At 43.4% G+C, this 26,838-nt stretch overlaps 1 protein-coding gene across 4 annotated transcripts in view; it reads right to left on the reverse strand.

Moving 5' to 3' along the window:
* LOC126198890 (semaphorin-2A-like) overlaps positions 1–26,838 on the reverse strand; it is a 1,278,287-nt gene that overhangs the window by 145,893 nt on the left and 1,105,556 nt on the right. For all 4 annotated transcript variants that reach the window (XM_049935505.1, XM_049935503.1, XM_049935504.1 and 1 more), the window contains one exon: positions 11,747–11,983. In XM_049935505.1, the coding sequence (XP_049791462.1) occupies positions 11,747–11,983 (237 nt within the window). The remainder of the gene's footprint in view (positions 1–11,746; positions 11,984–26,838) is intronic.

The following is a 26,838-nucleotide window of genomic DNA, read 5'->3' on the forward strand; positions in this document are numbered from 1 at the left end:
CAATGCTAAAGGATGAAAATTGAGGTTGAACAGCTCTATTTTTCATCTTGTGTTGTCTGTCCTCAAGGGCTACAAGTAGATAAAGGCATACTATGTGGCCACAGGCTGCAGATCAGCTACTTTCTAATTTTATTATAAACAATGAATCAACTGTTAACATTTTAATTTGTCATTGTTGCCTTAACTTACTTTCCCTTGTATTATTTCAGTGAAATGGCAGACAAGTAATAAGATTTCGTGTAAAATTTGTGGCATTCTTGTTTTTAATCATTTCTAACGAAAAAACTGGTTTGTACTCAAATATATTTGCTTTTTAACAGAAATTCGAATCCAGTTGATTTTTTATTACAAAACTAAAAATGCTCTTTCTAAAAATTCAAATGAACAATTTAGACAGAATTTCTAAACAGAACATTTTCAAAATTTCAGTAATGAATAAATTCACTGGCCAATATTTACTGTCCGTCTTTTCGTAAATAGTTATTCTGTAATGCCTTGATCTGTAAGTACCTTCCTTCATCAGGGACAATATCATTTAAATATAGTACCAAACCTTCAGCAAGCCACGTAATTTCCTACCAATGATAAACATTTTTGGGCTCCATATAACAAATATGGCATACACCTTCTATTCTGGTCCAAAAAAAAAATGAATAAAATAAAAATGAAAGGCTCACTGATTCTGAATAGTGAAACATACTGAAAGTGGTGATCCCGTTTCGCTCGGAAACAAACTTTCAGGCTCTGCGAGGCCACTCTTGCCTGCTTCCTGATTGTAACTGTGATGACCAAAGAGGGTTTGCAGTTGTTCTGACCTCCTCGATTCAGTAAAGCTGAATGTTACCGATTTTGTCCAAGTATTTATTTACCTCAAATTTATAACGGCTTTTTTTTTGCCGGCCGGAGTGGCCGAGCGGTTAAAGGCGCTACAGTCTTGAACCACACTGCTGCTACGGTCGCAGGTTCGAATCCTGCCTCGGGCATGGATGTCTGTGATGTCCTTAGGTTAGTTAGGTTTAAGTAGTTCTAAGTTCTAGGGGACTGATGACCACAGCAGTTAAGTCCCATAGTGCGCAGAGACATTTGAACCATTTTTATAACGGCTTTGTTTGCAATGAGAAGGTTTGTACACATATTTTTAAACTGTGGATATGATAGCATGTAACTGTACAGCAGAGAGTTCTGTAATACTTTTGCATTTGTGTCTTTAAGGTTCCTTAGAAGCTTTTGACGTACGCTTTGGCTTCACTTTGTTTACAAATGAGAATTCTGAATCCATTGGTCACTAGTGGAATAACAAAACCTCCTGTAATGTACAGATTTCCAGGAATCTTATGTAGGGCATCGTCGAAAGGAATTAAAATACCCAATGTTTCTGCACGCCACACGACAACAGGTGCACTACTGGCTCAGCGCTGCTGTGCCGATTCTTTAGTTGCGTCTTTGTTGCTCGTTACTAACTTCAAATGGTTCAAATGGCTCTGAGCACTATGGGACTCAACTGCTGAGGTCATTAGTCCCCTAGAACGTAGAACTAGTTAAACCTAACTAACCTAAGGACATCACAAACATCCATGCCCGAGGCAGGATTCGAACCTGCGACCGTAGCGGTCTTGCGGTTCCAGACTGCAGCGCCTTTAACCGCACGGCCACTTCGGCCGGCTCCGTTACTAACTGTCGGCGTTGTTACTAAAACAGCACTAATAGCGTTTCCCATTTTCTATAATAATCCAGTATTTTAAAGTTATGGAATGTTCACGAAAAATATTACTTTAAAATAAAGAATAATTTAAAGATAAAAAATTTTAGCACTACTGCTATCGCAAATTCATATACCTGCGTTTTCATCCAGTTATTTATAAAAAATGAAAATATCTGCTATAACACAGACAAAAAATAAACTAAAAGTAACGGTTATTCAGAACTAAAATACCTGTATCGGTTGTAACCGGTCGGTTTTCCCATCCCCAGTTACAAATAGCGGCGCGCAAGGTACCCTGCAGTTCAAAAGGCTTCGTGCAAACAACACGTCATTTTGATATTACACGCAGTATCGAAGATGAAAGAGATGTCCGTCGTCTTTCGCGATCGTCTGGGTAACGACATGCAAGGTGAATGTGACGTTATAAACGATAACATTCATCTCAAGTAGAATGAACAGGATATTACGCTTTTTCTTCGCTACAGGATACGCTAACCTCGAAGCTACGTCTTTTTTAATGGGTAAAGCTCTGCTTCCATGTGAACTCGGCTGTGGATAAGGCAGAAATTAATGTGTTACCAAGAACTCACTCCGAAACCTACCGAGAAGTGTTGTACTACTTTTTCTAATATGCCTTCATCGACCCAGAAAGTGAAGCGACTCATTGATTTACAAGAAATTTTAAAAAAATGGCTGAAACCAGCCAGCGTTGAATCCAATAAAGGATATATTCAACAGTGTTCATTAACGTGTCTCAACAAAATGAGCTTCTTTTCAGAAATTCTGAGAACTAGTTTCAGGAGTTGGTCTGTAATTAGAAAGGGTGGGCTGCCAACCTAGCAGCTACTAATTAAAGGAGGAGCTCGCTTATCTTATATCGAACGAATAAACGCTGTTTCAAAGCACCAACACGTTGAGGATTCCTTCAGAACGCGTCGGCATTTGTAAAATCTCTTGCAATGAAATGAATAAAAGCATAATTTTGTTTGTCAAAGATGTACTTTGATTGCAGATGTTTGGAGAAGAAGTGTCCTGGAAGACCTAGCTCGTAAATTGTCTTTTATACACTTCGTAGATGACTAAGTTACCTTTTAATGTTGTTGCAGATGTATTACTCTTACCTGTGCTTTTTATCCTGAATGAATCAACACATTTCTTTGCCTTTGTGTGTTTCTTGCTTAATTTGTAAGTTACTGACAATGTCCACTCACACCTGAGAGAGAGAGGGAATGCTCACATCTACTGCAGAATGAATGTACTTCTTTTAGCTTAACAACGAACCCCATAACCTTTTAGAGATGTGACGGAAAAAAATCGGATATGGCAGGGCACGAACCACCTTCATTTGTACACTACATTATTACTACCATTCAACGGTGAACTAGAGAAATTCCTGCCTTTGTACTGTAACTTCAACCGCCAATAAGTCATCATGTGACGTTTAAGTACGAGGGTGAGTCAAATGAAAACCTTAAATATTTTTTTAAATATTATTTATTGTGCAGAAGTGGTACAAAGCTGTGTCACTTTTCAACATAATTTCCCCCACGCTCAATGCAAGCCCTCCAGCACTTACAAAGTGCATAAAGTCCATTAGAAAAAAATAATTTTGTAGTCCTCATAACCACTCATGCACCGCGTGGCGTACCTCTTCATCAGAACGGAACTTCTTTCCAGTCATTGCGTCTTTGAGTGGTCCAAACATATGGAAATCACTTGGGGCAAGGTCTGGTGAGTATATTGGATGAGGAAGATACTCAGAATGCAGGTCTGTGATCGTTGCAACTGTTGTACGGGCAGTGTGAGGCCTTGCATTGTCATGTTGCTAAAGCACACCTGCTGACAGCAATCTACGTCGATTTGATTTGATTGCAGGCCGTAGTTGATTTTTTAGGAGATCTGTGTATGATGCACTGTTGACAGTGGTCCCTCTAGGCATGTAATGATCCAAAATGACACCTTTTTCGTCCCAAAAGAGAGTCAGAATAACATTCCCTGCTGATGGTTCTGTTCGAAACTTCTTTGGTTTTGCTGATGAGGAATGGCATCATTCCTTGCTCGCTCTCTTCGTTTCCGGTTGGTGAAAGTGAACCCAGGTTTCGTCCCCAGTAACGATTCTTGCAAGGAAGCCATCACCTTCTCGTTCAAAGCGCCAAAGAAGTTCTTCACAAGCATAAACACTTCGTTCTCTCATTTCAGGAGTCAGCTGCCGTGGCACCCATCTAGCAGACACTTCGTGAAACTGGAGCACATCATGCACAATGTGGCGTGCTGACCCATGACTAATCTGTAAACATGCTGCAATGTCATTCAGTGGCACTCGGCGGTTTTTCTTCACTATGGCTTCAACAGCTTCAATGTTCTGTGGAGTCACAACTCGTTGTGCCTGACCTGGACGAGGAGCATCTTCCACAGAAGTCACACCATTTGCGAACTTCCTACTCCATTCGTAGACTTGCTGCTGTGACGAACATGCATCACCGCACTGAACCTTCGTTCTTCGATGAATTTCAATAGGTTTCACACCTTCACTACGCAAAAACAGAATAACAGAACGCTGATCTTCCCTGGTGCAAGTCGGCCGAAGTGGCCGTGCGGTTAAAGGCGCTGCAGTCTGGAACCGCAAGACCGCTACGGTCGCAGGTTCGAATCCTGCCTCGGGCATGGATGTTTGTGATGTCCTTAGGTTAGTTAGGTTTAACTAGTTCTAAGTTCTAGGGGACTAATGACCTCATCAGTTGAGTCCCATAGTGCTCAGAGCCATTTGAACCATTTGAACCCTGGTGCAAGTCGCAAGTGGGGCGGCCATCTTTATACTGATACTGGGACAATATGTGTGCATCGGCACTATGCTGCCACCTAAAGGCCATTCTGCACGCTGTAGCACGCTTACCATCTTACAGGATAACGGCGTGAAATTTCTATTTGTCATTACAAATTTACTAGTGCAACAAATCGTACCAAGAATGACGTGTTTTTATAAATCTTCAATGTGCCATTGCCTTGAGACAGCGTACTTTCATAACACGCAAGTTACGATACGAAATTACAGAACCCAATATGGTGTTTCCCAAGCACCCATCATCGAATGTTAATGAGTGCTGATAGCAGTTCCTGTGGTCTTCGCTAAGTGCGTATAGATACGAAATGATGTCACGTTTGCACAAAGTCTTGTGAACTACAGACTACTCAAATGGGACGGCTACAGTGGAGAAAGGCCCATAGCGTGTAACACGAGTGACGGCTCCCGCTGTGCTTGTGGGATTCTGTTGTAGAAAACTCGGTGGTGCGAGAAGCTCTGATCCTGCGGTGTGCGAAAGGGGATTTTGCCAGCCTGCTGCACTGGAACCATATAGCCACACCATAGGCTACGTCCGCAGCTCGTGGTCTTGCGGTAGCGTTCTCGCTTCCCGCGCACGGGGTCCCGGGTTCGATTCCCGGCGGGGTTAGGGATTTTCTCTGCCTCGTGATGACTGGGTGTTGTGTGTCTTTCATCATCATTTCATCATCATTGACTCGCAAGTCGCCGAAGTGGCGTCAACTAAAAAGGACTTGCAATACGGCGGCCGAACTTCCCCGAGTGGGGCCTCCCGGCCAACAATGCCATACGATCATTTCATTCATAGGCTACGTTTGGCGGGACTTCTCTACTAACATACCTTGTGAGCTCGCTCTGTCCTGTTTAATGTTAATAGTGAGAAGCGGTTAAGTTTGCTCCGGCTGTTTGTTGAAGCGTCTAGTTCGTCATTAGTAGTGCGAATCGCATACTCGAGACTAGAGCGGTGTTTGCTGACATACGTTTGTGAATTAAAGAATTGTTGAGGCATGGCCGGAAGTTATACTTGGAACTCGTTGATTTAACGGGATTAGGAGACCACTGTGCCAAAGCGCGTGCTGCTAAGCGATTTTTTAAATAATATCGCTTATTTTACCACCATGTGTTGTTTGCTGTTGTAAAACCTTGTCAGCTGTCATTTAAATGTCGTATGCCCGTGTATGCCCAAGGCGTCGCCATTTTGTAGTACATGGCAGTGAGTACTGTCAGTCGTGGCGGACCAAATCGAATACATGAAAATTCAAGTAATAGTGTTTCACTGTTTAAAATCACTTATTGTGCTGCTTAGCAGTGCAGATTGCTTTGAATGTGCACAGCGGTCATTTATATCGCGTCCTGACAATTTATTGTCTTTCCTTGCTTGTGTGCGTGTTGTTTATCTGACGGTTAAAGTTCAAAATTTTGTGCATTGGCTCTGAGCACTATGGGACTTAACATCTGAGGTCATTAGTCCCCTAGAACGTAGAACTATTTAAACCTAACTAACCTAAGGACATCACACACATCCATGCCAGAGGCAGGATTCGAACCTGTGACCGAAGCGGTCGCGCGGTTCTATTTGTGCATTTTTCTTTAAATTGAATCTGAATGCAGAATCTGCCTGAGTAGTGTCTTGAAGGTTTAATCGTTAAAACTGGTTGGTTTTCTTGTCAGCAGCACCCGAATTAATTCGACTACATTCCATTATCCTCGTTTTGCTTTTGTTGATGTTCAGCTTATATCCTCCTTTCAAGAAACTGTCCATTCCGTTCAACTGCTCTTCCAGGTCCTTTGCTTATCTCTGACAGAATTACAATGTCATCGGCGAACCTCAAGATTTTTATTTCTTCTCCATGGATTTTAATACCTACTCCGAATTTTTCTTTTGTTTCCTTTACTGCTTGCTCAATATACAGATTGAATAGCATTGGGGAGAGGCTACAACCTTGTCTCACTCCATTCCCAACCACTGCTTCCCTTTCATGCCCCTCGACTCTTGTAACTGCCATCTGGTTTCTATACAAATTGTTAATAGCCTTTCTCTCCCTGTATTTTACCCCTGCCACCTTCAGAATTTGAAAGAGAGTATTCCAGTCAACATTGTCAAATGCTTTCTCTATGTCTACAAATGATAGAAACGTAGGTTTGCCTTTCCTTAATCTTTCTGCTAAGATAAGTCGTAAGGTCAGTATTGCCTCACGTGTGCCAATATTTCTACGGAATCCAAACTGATCTTCCCCGAGGTCGGCTTCTACTAGTTTTTCCATTCGTTCGTAAAGAATTCGTGTTAGTATTTTGCAGCTGTGACTTATTGAACTGATAGTTCGGTAATTTTCACATTTGTCAACACCTGCTTTCTTTGGGATTGGAATTATTATATTCTTCTTGAAGTCTGAGGGTATTTCGCCTGTCTCATGCATCTCGCTCACCAGATGGTAGAGTTTTGTCAGGACTGGCTTTCCCAAGGCTGTCAGTAGTTCTGATGGAATGTTGTCTACTCCCGGGGCCTTGTTTCGACTCAGGTCTTTGAGTGCTCTGTCAAACTCTTCACGCAGTATCGCATATCCCATTTCATCTTCATCTACATTCTCTTCCATTTCCATAATATTGTCCTCAAGTACATCACCCTTGTATAGACCCTCTATAGACCTTTGAAACGAAGTCGTAGGCGCGTGCTGATGGCAACCCCTTCAGCACCCATCCGATCCTGGATACCCTAGTAGCAGGTGCAAGAGCAGCAGTGTAGATTCCCTGCAGGCGCCAAGGACCCTCGCCATGGGTTCTGCCTGAACAGGTACATTTTTAAGGTCCTCAACATGGGTGAGTGGGTAGCAGTGGAGGTGTTGCCGAACTCAGTGGTCTTAGCGGGACATTTGACCGTTTTATTCATGCATATGCCGAAGTCGCATCCGTCAACGATGACGCCACAGGAGGGCGAGATACAGGAGGGCTGAAAGACCGTAAGCATCCTTTTCTTCCTTTGATCACGTTCAAATTTCGTCGGATGGTTTTGAACGGTCCCTAATGGTTCCAGCCCATACACCACAGCAAAGGCTGCGTTCCCACTGTGCTCCAAAGAGGTGCGCTCACGTTCAGTGGGGTTGGTGGCCCACGATACAATTAGAGTAGGGCTGCATCGTCTGAGGGTGTCAGCAATGTCAGAGTATATGATCATCGTCGTACTACTGCCCATCGCATTGCGAACTGTAGCTTTTGGCTGCGAAATGTGTTGTGTGGGAATCAACGACTCGAAGGCAGGGTTGGTTTCTTTGACGCCTTTTATGGCGCCCCCCTATGGCCTTTTCTTGTTGATTCTGAGAGCCATTGCGTATGAATTGTTTTCCTTGGCTACCAATAGAAAATCGCGTAATTTCGTCGCTGGGCGTCACGGTTCTCACCTCCATCTCAGAGGTGTAAAAAAAAAGGGGCGAGGTGTGGATAAGAGAAGGTGTGACGAACTTCCGACTCTGTGACACGTCCACGGTGCCGTTGGGCAGAATCACGGTGGCATTCGGTGACGATGTGACATCACTAATCCAGCTTACACCTCACGTGAACTGAGCTCTGGCATTTTTTTCGCGGTGTTTGAAGCGTCGCCGAACCCAAGGGTGACGTCACAGGGCTGCTGTCTTCCAGGACTACAGAGGAAGCTTGTGGTCGCTTTTGAGTCGAATTTCAAACTCAAGAGGGCCAGTGGAAGAGAAATAGGGGCTTTGGAAAAAGTGATTCTTTAAGTGTGTTGCGCGGTGTGTATGCAAAATGAAAACTGTACAGAACCCACAGAGCGCGAGTCCTACTCGCAATAGTTCGTTGTCTTTTAAAAAAATCAGTCCATCAAAAAAATCAATGCCAAGGGAAATTTTTGAGTGCAGAAGATGTTAATATACTGGTTTGTTTCTCTCCAAGACGTGCAACGACTCCAGATGCAAAACAGCAGGAAACGTGTCAATAACTCTTTTCCTGCATGTCCATTGAGATTCATACCATCAGTAAACTGAACTACATTTGCAAAGCGTGTCACATTTTGTGGAGCTCAAGTTTGAAAACTCATTGACAGCTGCTAAGCGTTTCTCCTTATTACGTTACAGGTATCGATCTGCGATATGATCATCAGGCCACAAAACTATGGTAACATAATGTGACCTAGTGATTAATCTGTATATGGTAACCCATAGCTTACACTTAGCAGCTATCAGTATTTTCCTACGTTGCTTTCACAAGATTCATTTCATTAGAATATGATGTTAATAGTTTGTCAAGCACATCACTAGTTAGAGAAAACGTCAGGTTATGTTTCCAAAATTGTTGTGATTTAAACAGTCAAATATCTTGATAGCTCATAATAAAAGGTGAATTGGGTAGTTTCTGGAGGAGAAAAAATGGTTATATTCCCATCGCATATAGCAGATAATGGCTCTGGGTTTTCTTAAAAAAGAAAGTGTTGCATTACGTTCGATGTCACACAAATGCAAGGAAACGATGTCTTTCTTTCATCAATCTACATACGCTCACAAGCCAGAACATTACTTGTAAACACAGCCCCATGGCGAAATTGAATGCCGTTTTCTGGCTCTACGGGCACGTGACGCAATGAGGAAAGTATAGAGGGTGGTTCATTGATAGTAACCAGCCCAAATATCTCACGAAATAAGCACTAACCGAAAAAACTACAAAGAGCGAAATTCGTCTAGCTCGAAAGGGGAAACCAGACGGCGCTATGGTTGACACGCTAGATGTCGCTGACATAGGTCAAACTGATATCAACTGGGTTTATTTTAAAATAGGAACCACCATTTTTATTACATGTTCGTGTAGTACTTAAAGAAATAAGAATGTTTTAGTTGGACCACTTCTTTCGCTTTGTGATAAATGGCGCTGTAGTAGCCACAAACGTATAAGTACGTGGTATCACGTAACATTCCGCCAGTGCGAACGAAAAAATGGCTCTGAGCACTATGGGACTCAACTGCTGAGGTCATTAGTCCCCTAGAACTTAGAACTAGTTAAACCTAACTAACCTAAGGACATCACAAACATCCATGCCCGAGGCAGGATTCGAACCTGCGACCGTAGCGGTCTTGCGGCTCCAGACTGCAGCGCCTGTAACCGCACGGCCACTTCGGCCGGCTCAGTGCGAACGGTATTTGCTTCGTGATACATTACCCGTGTTAAAATGGACCGTTTACCAATTGCGGGCCGGCCGTTGTGGCCGATCGGTTCTCGGCACTTCAGTCTGGAACCGCGCGACCGCTACGGTCGTAGGTTCGAACCCTGCATCGGGCATGGATGTGTGTGATGTCCTTAGGTTAGTTAGGTTTAAGTAGTTCTAAGTTCTAGGGGACTGATGACCTTTTCTAGGGGACTGATGACCTCAGATGTTAAGTCCCATAGTGCTCAGAGCCATTTGAACCATTTTTGAAGCAATTGCGGAAAAGGTCGATATCGTGTTGATGTATGGCTATTGTTATCAAAATGCCCAACGGGCGGGTGCTATGTATGCTGCTCGGTATCCTGAACGACATCATCCAAGTGTCCGGAGCGTTCGTCGGATAGTTACGTTATTTAAGGAAACAGGAAGTGTTTAGCCACGTGTGAAACGTCTATCACGACCTGCAACAAATGATGATGCCCAAAGTAAGTGGCTCAAATGGCTCTGAGCACTATGGGACTTAACAGCGGAGGTCATCAGTCCCCTAGAACTTAGAACTACGTAAGCCTAACTAACCTAAGGACATCACACACATCCATGCCCGAGGCAGGATTCGAACCTGCGACCGTAGCGGTCGCGCGGTTCCAGACTGCAGCGCCTAGAACCGCTCGGCCACTTTGGCCGGCCGCCCAAAGTAAGTATTTTAGCGGCTGACGCGGCTAATCCGCACATCAGTAACAGACAAATTGCGCGAGAATCGGGAATCTCAAAACGTCGGTGTTGAGAACGGTACATCAACATCGATTGCACTCGTACCATATTTCTATGCGCCAGGAATTGCATGGTGACGACTCTGAACGTCGTGTACAGTTCTGCCACCGGGCACAAGAGAAATTACGAGACGATGGCAGATTTTTTGCACGCGTTCTATTTAGCGACGAAGCGTCATTCACCAACAGCGGTAACGTAAACCGGCATAATATGCACTATTGGGCAACGGAAAATCTACGATGGCTGCGTCAAGTGGAACATCAGCGACCTTGGCGGGTTAATGTATGGAGCGGCATTATGGGAGGAAGGATAATTGGCCCCCATTTTATCGATGGCAATCTAAATGGTGCAATGTATGCTGATTTGCTACGTAATGTTCTACCGATGTTACTACAAGATGTTTCACTGCAGGACAGAATGGCGATGTACTTACAACATGATGGATGTCCGGCACATAGCTCGCGTGCGGTTGAAGCGGTATTGAATTGCATATTTCATGACAAGTGGATTGGTCGTCGAAGCACCATACCATGGCCCGCAAGTTCACCGGATCTGACGTCCCCGGATTTCTTTCTGTGGGGAAAGTTAAAGTATATTTGCTATCGTGATCCACCGACAACGCCTGACAACATACCCCAGCGCTTTGTCAATGCATGTGCGAACATTACGGAAGGCGAACTACTCGCTGTTGAGAGGAATGTCGTTACACGTATTGCCAAATGCATTGAGGTTGACGGACATCATTTTGAGCATTTGTTGCATTAATGTGGTATTTGCAGGTAATCACGCTGTAACAGCATGCGTTCTCAGAAATGATAAGTTCACAAAGGTACATGTATCACATTGGAACAACCGAAATAAAATGTCCAAACGTACCTACGTTCTGTATTTTAATTTCAAAAACCTACCTGTTACCAACTGTTCGTCTAAAATTGTGAGTCATATGTTTGTGACTATTACAGCGCCATCTATCACAAAGCGAAAAAAGTGGTCAGGCTAAAATATTCATATTTCTTTACGTACTAGACGAATATATAATAAAAATGGCAGCGCCATCTAGCGGGCCAACCATAGCGCCATCTGGTTTCCCCCTTCAAGCTAGACAAGTTTCGTTCTTTGTAGTTTTTTCGTTTGACGGTTATTTCGTGTGATATTTGGCCCGGTCACGATCAATGGACCACCCTTTATAAGCGGAAGCAGGGGCGACTCGGTATTCATTACTAGTCGACACAAGTAGATACAGGCACAGGAAAGCCTGCATAACGAGAAGCTGCTGTAAGCAGGGGATTGATTCAGTGGGGTGACTCACCGGGCAGGGTCTGGGTGTCGTTGACGCACTCTCCGGGCCTCGGCTCGGGCACCCTGCTGGAGAGGACGGGCAGCCAGGCGGAGCTGCTGGTCGCCTGCTCCTTGAAGCGGCCGCGGAACGCCTGCTGCAGGTCCTGCAGCGTGTACGAGCAGATGGCCGATCCGATCAAGCCCGTGCTGGACGTCGTGAAGACGGCGTGGAAGCGGCTCGGGTCGTCCGGAGTGCGGTATACGGCCTCTGCGAAAATAAAAGACAGCGAGATTTCAGTACGGAACACTCGGCGCAGGACAAAGAGTTCTCTCCACGTCAGTTGCTTTAACATCCACGTCACTATAATAAAAATCACATCGTGACGACTTGATGAACGGTCTGTGACGTGGCGAGCACTCACGAGCGCTAGGCGCGCCCGACAATGGATGGGGGCGTGACACGGCCGCTCGCAGCTGTCGGCTCAGAGCCGATTCGTCAGGCGCGGGCCAGCTGAAAGGCGACCACGGAGCAATAGTGGATTTCAGCGCGTCCGGAACTCCTGCCGTTCTGGCCATCTCAGCACGTGTGATACCAGTATTCAGGTCGTGTTACTTACTTCACTATATCGCGGCAAAAATGCAATATACAGAGAAGTGCTCTAGATGATTTTAACACTCATTACCACAAAATCTGTATACCACTTCCTGCCATTCAAGCCTCTCAGGACCATGGAGTTTAAATCAATATAAAATGGTTCAAATCGCTCTGAGCACTATGGGACTTAACTACTGAGGTCATCAGTCCCCTAGAACTTAGGACTACTTAAACCTAACTAACCTAAGGACATCACAAACATCCATGCCCGAGGCAGGATTCGAACCTGCGACCGTAGCGGTCGCGTGGTTCCAGACTGTAGCGCCTAGAACCACTTGGCCACACCGGCCGGCTAAATCAATATAAATCAACGTTTCATAAACTACTTATGACGTGGACTACCTTTGAGGTATAAATACTTTTTCAAATAATTTTAGTCATTTAAGGTTTACATTTTCAAGAAACACCGTTTTTATACTTTTCTGGTGGTTTTTGAAGGATGTATACACCGACGGGAAAAAATCGCCGCAACAAAAGTTCAATAATATAGAGTGATGAAATTTTGGAAATACGTTTGTTTAGGTAACATCTTTAAGTGATTAGAATAGCAGGAGCACAGGTTAATGTGAGCGCGAGATAAGCCATTGCAAATGTGACGTGTTGGTAAAATAATAACCGGCGCAACCACCAAATGTTGAATGCAAGCATGCTAACGTGCATGCATTGTTTTGTACATCTACATCCATACTCCGCAAGCCACCTGACGGTGTGTGGCGGAGGGTTCCTTGAGTACCTCTATCGGTTCTCTCTTCTATTGCAGTCTCGTATTGTTCGTGAGAAGAAAGATTGTCGGTATGCCCCTGTGTGGGCTCTAATCTTTCTGATTTTATCCTCATGATCTCTTATCGAGATATACGTGGTTGGGGGGGGGGGGTTGGGGGGGGGGGGGGAGAGCAATATACTGCTTGACTCCTCGGTGAAGGTATGTTCTCGAAACTTCAACGGCCGGCCGGGGCGCCGAGCGGTTCCAGGTGCTACAGTCTGGAACCGCGCGACCGCTACGGTCGCAGGTTCGAATCCTGCGTCGGGCACGGATGTGTGTGACGTCCTTAGGTCAGTTAGGTTTCTAAATTCTAGGGGACTGATGACCTCAGCAGTTGACTCCCATAGTGCTCAGAGCCATTTGAACCATTTGAAACTTGAACAAAAGCCCGTACCGAGCTACGAAGCGTCTCTCTTCCAGAGTCTTCCACTGGAGTTTATCTATCATCTCCGTAAGGCTTTCGTGATTACTAAATGATCCTGTAACAAAGCGCGCTGCTCTCCGTTGGATCTTCTCTATCTCTTCTATCAACCCTATCTGGTACGGATCCCACACCGGTGAGCAGTATTCAAGCAGTGGGCGAACAAGTGTACTGTAAAGTACTTCCTTCGTTTTCGGATTGCATTTCCTTAGGATTCTTCTAATGAAACTCAGTCTGGCATCTGCTTTACCGACGATTAATTTTATATACGCTCTTCTAGAGACCTATTGTACACCGTTGCAAGAAGGGGGGCAAGTTCCTTCGCGTACTCTGTGTAAAATCGAACTGGTATCCCATCAGGTCCAGCGGCCTTTCCTCTTTTGAGCGATTTTAATTGTTTTTCTATCCCTCAGTCATCTATTTCGATATCTACCTTTTTGTCATCTGTGCGACAGTCTAGAGAACGAACTACAGTGCACTCCTCCTCTGTAAAACAACTTTGGAAAAAGACATTTAGTATTTCCACCTTTAGTCTGTCATCCTCTGTTTCAGTACCATTTTGGTCACAGAGTGTCGGGACATTTTGTTTTGATCTACCTACCACTTTGACATAAGACCAAAATTTCTTAGGATTTTCTGCCAAGTCAGTACATAGAACTTTACTTTCGAATTCATTGAACGCCTCTCCAATAGCCCTCCTCACACTGCATTTCGCTTCGTGTAATTTTTGTTTGTCTGCAAGGCTTTGGCTATGTTTATGTTTGTTGTGAAGTTCCCTTTGTGCCATATGTCAGCTTTTGGGCCGGTGTTGCACTTGGACAGTAAATACAGGGGCGGTTAATGCTGGTTGTGGATGGCGCTGGAGTTGTCGTCCGATGACATCCCACATGTGCTCGACTGGAGACAGATCTGGTGATCGAGCAGACCAAGACATGTCGACACTCTGTAGAGCAGGATGGGTTACAACACTTCTATGTGGGTAAGAGTTATCCTGTTGGAAACCACCCCCAGGAATACCGTTCATGAATGGCAGCACAACAGGTCGAATCACCAAACTGACATACAAATTTGCAGTGAGAGTGCGCGGGATGGTCACGAGAGTGCTCCTGGTGGCGTACGAAATCGCACCCCAGACCGTAGGAGTAGGTCCCGTGTGTCAGGTATGCAGACAGGTTGGTTGTGGAGCCTCAGTTGGCCTCCTCCTAATTAGTAGGCCTCCTCCTAATTAGTACAACACACGACCATGACTGGCACCGAGGCAGAACCACCTTTCGTCAGAAAACACAACACACCTCCATCATGTCCTCCAGTGAGCTCTCGCTTGACACAACTAAACTCGCAAATGACAGTGGTTTGGGGTCAGTGAAATGCACGCTACGGAGGATATGGCTCGGACCTAGTCTTGAAATAAATGATGTGTAATAATTTATCGTGTAACTGTGGAGTCGAGTGCTGCTAAAATTGCTGCTGCAGTTGCAGTAGGGTGCGACAGAGCCATACGCCAAATACGACGGCGTTCCCTTTCGGTAATGCCAACGTAGTCGTGCGGAGCTCCGTCTTCTTGCAACCGTACATTCTCTTGATCACTCCTGCCAGCAATCACGTGCAGTGACTACACTCCTGCCAGATATTTTTTCAGTATCGCAGAAGGAACGTCCAGCTTCTCGTAGCCCTCGTTAAAACTCAGTGAGGTGTTGTTAATGGCGTCTTTGTCACATTAAAGGTTTTCTTGACTAACGTCAACTCACCACGTCCAGTCTTAAATGTAACTAACGCCCACAGCCGTTACAGCGTATACAGGGTGTTACAAAAAGGTACGGCCAAACTTTCAGGAAACATTCCTCACACACAAAGAAAGAAAATATGTTATGTGGACATGTGTCCGGAAACGCTTACGTTCCATGTTGGAGCTCATTTTACTACTTCTCTTCAAATCACATTAATAATGGAATGGAAACATACAGCAACAGAACGTACCAGCGTGACTTCACTTTGTTACAGGAAATGTTCAAAATGTCCTCCGTTAGCGAGGATACATGCATCCACCCTCCGTCGCATGGAATCCCTGATGCGCTGATGCAGCCCTGGAGAATGGCGTATTGTATCACAGCCGTCCACAATACGAGCACGAAGAGTCTCTACATTTGGTACCGGGGTTGCGTAGACAAGAGCTTTCAAATGCCCCCATAAATGAAAGTCAAGAGGGTTGAGGTCAGGAGAGTGTGGAGGCCATGGAATTGGTCCGCCTCTACCAATCCATCGGTCACCGAATCTGTTGTTGAGAAGCGTACGAACACTTCGACTGAAATGTGCATGAACCACATGTTGTGTCGTACTTGTAAAGGCACATGTTCTAGCAGCACAGGTAGAGTATCCCGTATGAAATCATGATAACGTGCTCCATTGAGCGCAGGTGGACGAAACTAAAATGAGCTCTAACATGGAAATTAAGCGTTTCCGGACACATGTCCACATAACTCATTTTCTTTCTTTGTGTGAGAGGAATGTTTCCTGAAAGTTTGGCCGTACCTTTTTGTAACACCCTGTATTTAAAGCAAATCTGATTCGCATCCTCACCGTGGCGCCACTTATGCGACCGCACGAAATCTGAGTATTCCTGATGTTTCACATAGAGAAACAGGCCTACGAACTCCCGTTTATGTTGCACCAAGTGGTTTTATAACAGAATTCTTACAGCAAATTTGCGTAGGACTCACAAACAGTAGCAGAAAGTACAGAGCATACGTGTTCGGTGCACTTATGGCATGTAATTTGAATTTTTCTGTCGTTCTTCTCTACGAAAGATGCACATCTTCACAGCTTCCCCTTTTCTTAACTGGAGGTTTCACTGCCCTTCTTGGATCCGGTGCTCCTAATGACTCAATGACTTCTTTACCCCTGCTGATTTGCTTTCTGAAATTGATGATGACAGTCAGATGTCTCATTTCTTTATTGGTGGCCAGCACAGAACCGAATGATACATTTTGGGCGGAGGGATCAGGGTAGGGAGGGGGAGGCGGGGTGGCGCACGAAGCCCTTTAGCCCCAAATGCATGTAAAATCAGGTAAACAAAATTTTTTTAACAAGTCCACTCACACAGCCAAAAAAATCCTTTATTACTATAGATATGTCGATGACACTGTAATCCTATACGATAGATCAGTGTAACGTATTGCATTCACAATTCAACAGTATGCATCCAAAAATAAATTTCACTATGGAAAGAGAAAAAAATAAGAACATAAACTTTCTATATTTAAAAATTTTAAACGAAAAATCTGTACACATAGTAGATATTTTTCGTAAACCAACGACAACAGACCTAATTATCCACAACCAGTCATACCACCCTACAGCATACAAGTTCGCACATTTGCGTTCTGTGTTACACAGACTAAACCTTTCCACTTAAAACAGAAAAAAAATGAGAAAGAACTAGATCTTCTCCGAAATGTAGCTATAAGCAATGGTTATGCCAAAATCTTCGTAGACACATTATTAAAAAAGAAAACTAATCAAACACTTGCCAGTGCTATAGATGAAATAACTTTAACCAGAGACAAAAATGAACCACAGAAAAATAAAGTTCTAGTATGGCCGTATTTAGGTATCATTTCCAACAATATTAGTCGATGTTTCAAAAATACAAAATTATAGAACAATTAACAATCTACAACGATTACTGAGACACATAACACCTAAGTCACAGCCGTTTTCGCAATCAGGAATCTACAAAATTACCTGTGAAGAATGCCCAAAATTTTATGTATGACAAACAGGAAGAAAAGTTGGTACACGATTTAAAGAACACACGACAATAAGTGACTGTAACCTATCCACATTTGCTACACACTTAAAAGACACCAACCACAAAATACCTAACATAGATGGATCACTTCAAATATTACATAAGTTGCAGAAAGGAAAAATTGTGGATGTAATGGAAGAAATTGAAATTTACGTCCATCTAAAAGATCAGTCAGACAGAGTTTTAAATTAGCAAAAAGACCTGCGAGATGGGAAATCCCTAAACAACTTTCTACCGTTTCTACGACGAAGCATTACAGAACCATACAATGTAGAATTATCGGTACATTCATTAATAAATATGACTGTAATGCGAGACATCACGCAACCATAAAGCAGTTTTTACTTGACTCTCGTAGTTTTCAGTACTGCTTCATTAGAGTACTGCAACAGATTTCATATTAAGATCTTTGCACCAACTATTCAAAAACGACGTGCTCACACAATAAAGGAACAAATATTTATAAATTATCTTAAAGAAATTACACACAGTCATGCTTACACTATTAATGAACGATAATTAAATATAATTGAGAACAAAAGGGAAGGCAGAAAGGTGGAAAGAGTATATAGAGGGTTTATACAAGGGCGATGTACTTGAGGACAATATTATGGAAATGGAAGAGGATGTAGATGAAGACGAAATGGGAGATAAGATACTGCGTGAAGAGTTTGACAGAGCACTGAAAGACCTGAGTCGAAACAAGGCTCCGGGAGTAGACAACATTCCATTAGAACTACTGACAGCCTCGTGAGAGCCAGTCATGACAAAACTCTACCATCTGGTGAGCAAGATGTATGAGACAGGCGAAATACCCTCAGACTTCAAGAAGAATATAATAATTCCAATCTCAAAGAAAGCAGGTGTTGACAGATGCGAAAATTACCGAACAATCAGTTTAATAAGTCACAGTTGCAAAATACTAACGCGAATTCTTTACAGACGAATGGAAAAACTGGTAGAAGCGGACCTCGGGGAAGATCAGTTTGGATTCCGTAGAAATGTTGGAACACGTGAGGCAATACTAACCTTACGACTTATCTTAGAAGCTAGATTAAGAAAAGGCAAACCTACGTTTCTAGCATTTGTAGACTTAGAGAAAGCTTTTGACAATGTTGACTGGAATACTCTCTTTCAAATTCTGAAGGTGGCAGGGGTAAAATACAGGGAGCGAAAGGCTATTTACAATTTGTACAGAAACCAGATGGCAGTTATAAGAGTCGAGGGGCATGAAAGGGAAGCAGTGGTTGGGAAAGGAGTGAGACAGGGTTGTAGCCTCTCCCCGATGTTATTCAATCTGTATATTGAGCAAGCAGTAAAGGAAACAAAAGAAAAACTCGGAGTAGGTATTAAAATTCATGGAGAAGAAGTAAAAACTTAGAGGTTTGCCGATGACATTATAATTCTATCAGAGACAGCAATGGACTTGGAAGAGCAGTTGAACGGAATGGACAGTGTCTTGAAAGGAGGATATAAGATGAACATCAACAAAAGCAAAACGAGGATAATGGAATGTAGTCAAATTAAATCTGGTGATGCTGAGGGAATTAGATTAGGAAATGAGACACTTAAAGTAGTAAAGGAGTTTTGCTATTTAGGGAGTAAAATAACTGATGATGGTCGAAGTAGAGAGGATATAAAATGTAGACTGGCAATGGCAAGGAAATCGTTTCTGAAGAAGAGAAATTTGTTAACATCGAGTATAGATTTAAGTGTCAGGAAGTCGTTTCTGAAAGTATTTGTATGGAGTGTAGCCATGTATGGAAGTGAAACATGGACGATAAATAGTTTGGACAAGAAGAGAATAGAAGCTTTCGAAATGTGGTGCTACAGAAGAATGCTGAAGATAAGGTGGGTAGATCACGTAACTAATGAGGAGGTATTGAATAGGATTGGGGAGAAGAGAAGTTTGTGGCACAACTTGACAAGAAGAAGGAACCGGTTGGTAGGACATGTTCTGAGGCATCAAGGGATCACAAATTTAGCATTGGAGGGCAGCGTGGAGGGTAAAAATCGTAGAGGGAGACCAAGAGATGAATACACTAAGCAGATTCAGAAGGATGTAGGTTGCAGTAGGTACTGGGAGATGAAGAAGCTTGCACAGGATAGAGTAGCATGGAGAGCTGCATCAAACCAGTCTCAGGACTGAAGTCCACAACAACAACAACAAAAGCATATGCGGGTTAAGTAACAAATTTCTGTAAAATAATTACAATCGTCCTAGCGTTAAGAGCGTTAAAACAACGGCCTTATATATAAGAACTTTGAAACAACTGCTCGTAAGTATCGTGCTCCTAAATTTGCGAAAACATCTGGGATGTATTTTATGAGCATAACATGGAGCAACGACATACAAGGTATAATTTACTACTAAAATTCATCCATTCGCCTAGTATATCTACAGACATGACTTGTTCCTACATCAAAATCACAAGTGACTCTAATGTATGCAATGTATAATCCTTCCGTTTTAGATATTTGAAAATGGCCTAAGGCCGAGATCGTACAATCGTATATAAAATCAAGAGAGTGGCAGCTGTAGGCATCATGAAATCTTTCAAAAAATTCATTGCAATTGCAGACCCTATCGCACTGAAAATTATATAATACAATGCCTTATAAGTATCATCAAGGGCGACGCAGGTCGTATCCCATAATCTTGCGAGATGCAGTGAAAAAAGAAGGGAGGGTTCGGCGTCAGTTGAAGAGTTATTCTTAGAATGGAAATGTCTTGCGAAATCTGGCTGGGCTGGTTTCATTTTATGTCTGTCAACAACGAGTATGTATAATGTAACAATGATCGTTTTACATTCTATGATGCATTACTCTCATGTGAACCTTAGTGTGGAACTGTATTTAATACTTGTTGCCGTTGCATAAATGTTTCACATCGTATTACAAATTTTACAACTGCAGCTCGTGGTCTTGCTTTCGCTTGCCGCGCACGGGGTCTCGGGTTCGATTCCCGGCGGGATCAGGGATTTTTCCTGCTTTGAGATGACTGGATGTTGTTGTGTTGTCTTCGTCATCATCATTCATACCCATTACGGTCGGAGGAAGGCAATGGCAAACCACCTCCGCAAACCACGTCCTTGCCTAGTCGACGGTGCGGATCTCCCGCATCGTTCCCTACGCTCCTCGGAGTATGGGACTTCATCATCATTCATCATACTGGATGACTGATGCAATTATATTTATGACACTAATTTTTGCAGGATCTTGATGGCTGATTACGCTCTAACCGAGTTAAGTGACATGCATCTCATTTATGGGAAGGCACGATGCATCAGCCGAGCACCGTGCTGTCCGTATGGAGAAGGATTTCCAATGAGAAGGTTCGAAATCATGCCACATTCAAAAGTCTAGGTGGCCATCTTCGTGAAATGCGTGTTTGTTTTGAGGGTGTTAGGCACACAAATACCAGTTGTGCAGTGATGTAAACGGACGACTTTTTCAGGAACATCTCTAAACCAATATTCATCATATGATAGTCTGTACACCATCTCTGAACATCTCTGCCATCAGAACCTTCATGCAATCCTGACGAGGAAGCGGTGCACCTGAGACATTTATCACATTAAAAAGTGTTTCTTTTTATATCTACTAAATACCATATATGTACCTGTAGCCAACGGCCGTGTTGCAGTAGTAACGCCGGTTTCCCTGAGATCACCGAAGTTAAGCGCTGTCGGGCTGGACTAGCACTTGGATGGGTCACCGTCCGAGTCTGCTAAGTGCTGTTCGCAAATTGAGGAGCTACTTGACTGAGAAGTAGCGGCACCTGTCGCGAAAACTGACAACAGCCGGGAGAGCGGTGTGTTGACCACATGCCGCTCCGTCCGGCGACGCCAAAGGGCTGAAGATGACACGGCGGCCGTTGGGCCTTCTAGGCCTGTTCTGACGGTGTCTGTTTTTTATATATATGTGTCTGTACCATGTAAATTTATTGAGTTTCATTAAGGTGAGATAGAAACGAACAAATCTTGGAAAATTATTTACCCTTTAAACAAGCCTGATATAGTTACGATCAAAATGTCAAATTAAAGAGCTTGATGAGTCGCAGCTTTTGCTACAGATTCTCTCATCGCCAACATCATACTGCGTCTAGAAAATTCATTTTACTCAGATTTCATCAAAAAGTCTGTTTAATTTATCAAAGAAGTAATCTGACAGTTGCTAGGATACTGTTACACAGACAACACAGTATTTGTTATTTTCAGTCAATTAATGTTTCAGTAATTTAAATCCTCCGGAATTGTAATTCTATTAAAGTTACAAGGAAACGTATTACATTAGCGGAAAGGGATGGTAATTTCCCATCACAATGACCTGCTACAATGAAACTTCCTAGCAGATTAAAACTGTGTGCCGGACCGAGATTCGAACTCGGGACATTTGCCTTTCGCAGTGCTCGCAGGAGAGCTTCTGTAAAGTTTGGAAGGTAGGAGACGAGGTACTGGCAGATGTAAAGCTGTGAGGATGGGGCGTGAGTCGTGCTTGAGTAGCGCCGTTGGTAGAGCACTTGCCCGCGAAAGGCAAAAGTCCCGAGTTCGAGTCTCGGTCCGGCACACAGTTTTAATCTGCTAGGAAGTTTCATATCAGCGCACACTCCGCTGCAGAGTGAAAATCTCATTCTGGGATCTGTTACAATGTCTGTCAGTAATACATTTTTAGGAAATATTAATAATTTAATCAAACTGTGCAATCATGTTAATTATATTTATACTGGTTGTGGCCGAGCTACTCATCGCACAACGTATCGCAGTATCTTGGACTGACCAGCACAAAAACGTGCATCCCCCTGTTTTAGCCTAGCATCAAGGATACGGAAACGTTCAGTCTGATGACAAATAGCTAACCGGCGGACGGTATTTAAGCGCCAGTCTGACGTGGGGACACAGATTACAACGACGCCACAAGCAGTACTGCGACACTCTGCGTTGCGTATCGGCCGCAAGACTCCTTCCAGAGTTACCACTGTTCGCGTGCGGGCCCTCGCCACTTAAAATAATTTGCTGCTGAGTCACAAGTTGGACTTTATTCGCTGGCTTCGTGGACTTTGCCTATTTCTCGCTTGCGTTTCTGATAACTTGTAATACTGCCAGTTGTGGACGCCGGTAGAGTGTTGGAGCTTTTCAAGAGTTAGCCACAATGGAGACTCGAGTTTATTTGTGGCTTCACGAACACTTTCGACTTTTGTTTATTTCCAGTCGGTGGTTAATTCTGGGCTTATAATAATTTGTGTAAGCTACGGTAAGGATTTGTGTTTATTTTGCGGTGAAACGAACAGTCGGGACTTGTATTTACTCTCGGTCTGCTGAACATTCGTTAACTCCGAGCATTAGCACTCAGAATTTTGAAGTATAATAATGTTATCTACAAAAGCTATTCTACGGCACTGATGTTTATTTTACGCACACTTGGTGAAGAATTTTGATGTTAATAGCAGTTCAGGCTCACAATACGCACCAGTGTCGATTTCTTACGAAATCTGATTAACTAAACTTGCAGTTTTATTGCAAACAATTCGTCTCAGCTACAGTGATTTGTAGTAGTTTGCCAGATCACTATTTGCGCACGTATCGTAAATTGGCTGCAGTCGCTTTATCGAAGCGGTGAATGCAACCAACACCCTAGACAATGTAGATTTATTACCATGTATGCCATTACTTATAAACACAAGCTGTAATCATTCTTATGCAAATTACTACTATCAACAGCAGTTCTTTTTTCTATACATTGGTAACTAACGATATAATACGGACGATTATATCCCATCATCATAACTGTTTCTACTATTAACAAAAATTACGCTTACTATTACATCTGGAGAACATAGAGCCATAGACAGTAGTTAGGTTATATTCCATGCCGACTCATCCAGCCACATGTATTGCCTGAGAAACAATGGGCTACTCGTCATTTTCGCCAAGTCCACGCGCAAGTAACAGGTGTACCAAGTGACATTAACAGCCGTATACCCATCTGGTCTGAAAGCCACAAAAAAATGGTTAATGACCCTAGGAGGTTGAGCTCTCTGCACTTACATATGCACTCCGAGTCACCGACATCTTGAGGCGTAGTTTAGAAGCTGTATTACATTTTTCTCTCATTCCTCTTCCACCCATCAATGGTAAACGGAAAGAAGTACTGGCAGCTCGGCCCTTTGCTGTTATATGGATGCTTTATGGAGTGGCCTCCTTCCCAGTTTTAACAGCCGCTCAGCGAGGTATCTCCTTAATTGACCGAGTGCAGCTAAATTTACATTCACATTAATACTCCTCGAGCCTCTGTACAGTCCACAGCGGATGGTGCACAGTGCCAATATTATCCAACCCCTTAGCTGCTCTATACGCGCATTAAGCGACGGCAAAATGACTCTCATAATGCCTCAGTACGTGCCCTAATTTCTATCATTCTTTTCTCCAGCGCCAGACGCGCGATGAACACTGTTGCCAGCATAACGGTCTCACAGTCAGATAACCGTTCTTCAAATTTACCTAATAATGTTGCGCGAGAACGACGTCCTCTTTCGTCTAGGGATTCCCACGACGGCGTCTCTGAATTTTTTCGATTGGTGTTACGCTTACATTATAAGGACTCCTAATGCTGGTACAGTACTATAGGATTGGTCTCACTAGCCTCCTGTATGCGATTTCCTTCCACAGAAACCTTAAGTCATCGTTCCACTGGACATGGCTTTTTACTGTTAGCCCCAAATAAAACGACCATACTGAAAATAACGAGCAGTTATTTTTAAAATTTTTAATCTTTATTTCTTAGACAAATCAAGCACATAATCCTAATCTATATACTATCTCTCATTTTTCAACATATTCTCAACCTTTTTGCACGCAATTTCCCGACGTTCTGTAAATCTGAAGATATTGTACGATACAACGTGCCATGTTCCCGAAAACACATAACGCTCTGCTTACCGGAAATCCTCCACCGTCCCATAGCGCCAGCTTCGCATCTGTTCCATAACAGAACAGGGAAGATAACAGGCTGAGCGTGGTAAGTAAGGACTGTAGGGAGAATGTGGAATAGTCTCCTCACCCAAATGTCCTGTTCTCCACAGTCATACGAGCAGTGTGAGGACGGGCGTTATATTCTTGCATCATCTCTTTTCCAGTGCACAACAGAGCTTCAAAAGTATCTGAATATAGGGAGCAGCATTTAAGTTTTGTCCAGGTTCAACACCTTCACTTCGGCGTCGAGAATTGTCTCTCTCTCTGTAGGGCGAATCTCGTATTCATGCTTCCCTTCATCCGGGGCGCTGCTTTTGCTGTTTCTCGCCGTGGCGTGGCGGTCGTACTCAGACTACTATTTTAAATTTTTTATTTTAAAACTGGCGGAAACTCATTGTTTAAAAAAACAGTTTGTTTCAAACTCGTTATGATAGGACCAATGATTGAACCAACTTTCATTGCCTGTCGCAATGTCCATCAAAAAGTATCATCTTCATTTTGTAACCTCTAACGAAGGTTTTAGGTGACGATTCTTGTCTGAAGTTTGTCTCAGATTTTAATCATTTCTTGTACTGTACTGTGTCCTACCGCATGTTTTGCAGCGATTTCATTCTCTATGACACGCCTGTCTTCGCTAACGAGCTCATCAACTTTTTCCCTGTTGCGTTCAGTGCAGGCAGTTCGAGGGCAATCGCTACGAGACTCATCTTGTATACGCGTGTGTCTAGCTTTGAAATATATCATCCAATCATAACCTTGCTAACGCCCATGTAGACATCTCCATAGGCACGTTGAAATCTGAGATGAATTCCAACAGCACAGTTTTCCTCTTTTAGAGGGATTCAATGACAGTACGCTGTCCAACTGAAACACTGATGTCGGCAATTTTGGGAAGTATTGCTTGTGATGACGTGATAGATTCTAATGACGTCACAACTTGCCAAAATGTGATGTAAAGCCTGTAAATTACTATCTTTCAGCAGTTTTTGTGTCATTGTTGGAAACAGAATTTTAACAATTGGGTGCTCACAACTCTCAGAATGGCCTTCCTGCCTATATGATGTGACATGTTAAGATTTTCACCAATAATCTTGTAAAAAGATACTAACGGGTTATTTCCCTTTGTTAGAAGCATTTCTTACATTAGCCTCATCTGAAGAGACTGGAATTCATTGCAACAGGTGGAACACTTTTCCAGGTTTTCTGCAACTTCCTACGATCGTCCAGCCATCATAACTGCAGGTATAAATCTGCATCGTCAGTGCTGCTGATTCTATTGTTTATAAAAAGGGCGATCAAAAAGTTTACATTCGATGGACGTACAACCCAAAATCGGTATGCCAATCAGGCAAAATCGCCAAAATCACCGTGAGCATTGAGGCTGTCATCCTACCGACGCAGTACTTTTAAGATATCAGTCTGGCAAAACACCGTGTCCTGCTGTGTGAAGAAGTCCGTAACCACCTGCTACACATCATCGTCCGACAGGAATCGTCGCCCCTTCAAGACCTTTTCTATGGGACCCAACACGTGAGACGTCAGGACTATTCCGCAGGTGCTCGAGTATCTCCCATTTGATTTAGCGTAACTTCTCCGTTACGACATTTTCGACATGGGGACGTGCGCTATCATAAACTTGGCGCAACATTCAACAATGGTGTTTCTTGACGGAAATGCTGCCCATACACATTATTCATTCTCCGAAATATGTCTACCTTGTTTGTCCTTCTGAAGGAAACAAAAGAATAACAGCACGTTGGTCCTCTTAGGACGCGTAAGGTAATAACGTCGGCATAGCTCACATGTCCTCTTTCACCGCAGGCAGATCGAAAAGGAACGAATAGCACGCTAATCTCTTGCCTATGTCGGTGCTTACACACCCGCATCGGAGTCGCGCTACGTTGCATAAACGCTGCAGCAACGCCCTCGAACGAAACGCTTTTGGACGCTTCTTGTTTACGGAAAACAGTACAGGTCCTATTAGGCTACATCGTTCCAGTGCACCCACGAAGGAAAAAATCGCTAGTAGTAGTAGCATTAGAAACCGAGTCCTGAGAGTGGCAGCCAAACACACTGAGAGCTCAGCTAGTGGACTGTTGAATTTACGAAATTATTCATATGTCATTTCTATCTACACATATTCAATGAATCTGTCTACTGCTGGGCAATGTGCGAATCATTTTTACAGGAAGACTGATAGAATTCTTGCATAGTAACCTGAATTACCGAGAAATAAAGTCTGACGGCATATCACAGTCTGTCGCAAGTGCTGTTGAACAAGTCTCTACTCGTTGTATACGACCTGCGGGGCTAATTAAGAATTACTCATGTCGCGGCAGACAACCACAGAGCGTAGCATTTGTTACGTGAATGAGAACGCCTTTGTTCAGTCCGCGAGGAGGGAATGGCGCTGGAGTGTAAAAGACGGTGCAGGGGATACGAACACTGAGCATGACGAGGTGTGACTCTGTGTGTGTGTGTGTGTGTGTGTGTGTGTGTGTGTGT

Source organism: Schistocerca nitens, chromosome 8 (assembly GCF_023898315.1).
Source record: "Schistocerca nitens isolate TAMUIC-IGC-003100 chromosome 8, iqSchNite1.1, whole genome shotgun sequence".
Classification (NCBI taxonomy): domain Eukaryota; kingdom Metazoa; phylum Arthropoda; class Insecta; order Orthoptera; family Acrididae; genus Schistocerca; species Schistocerca nitens.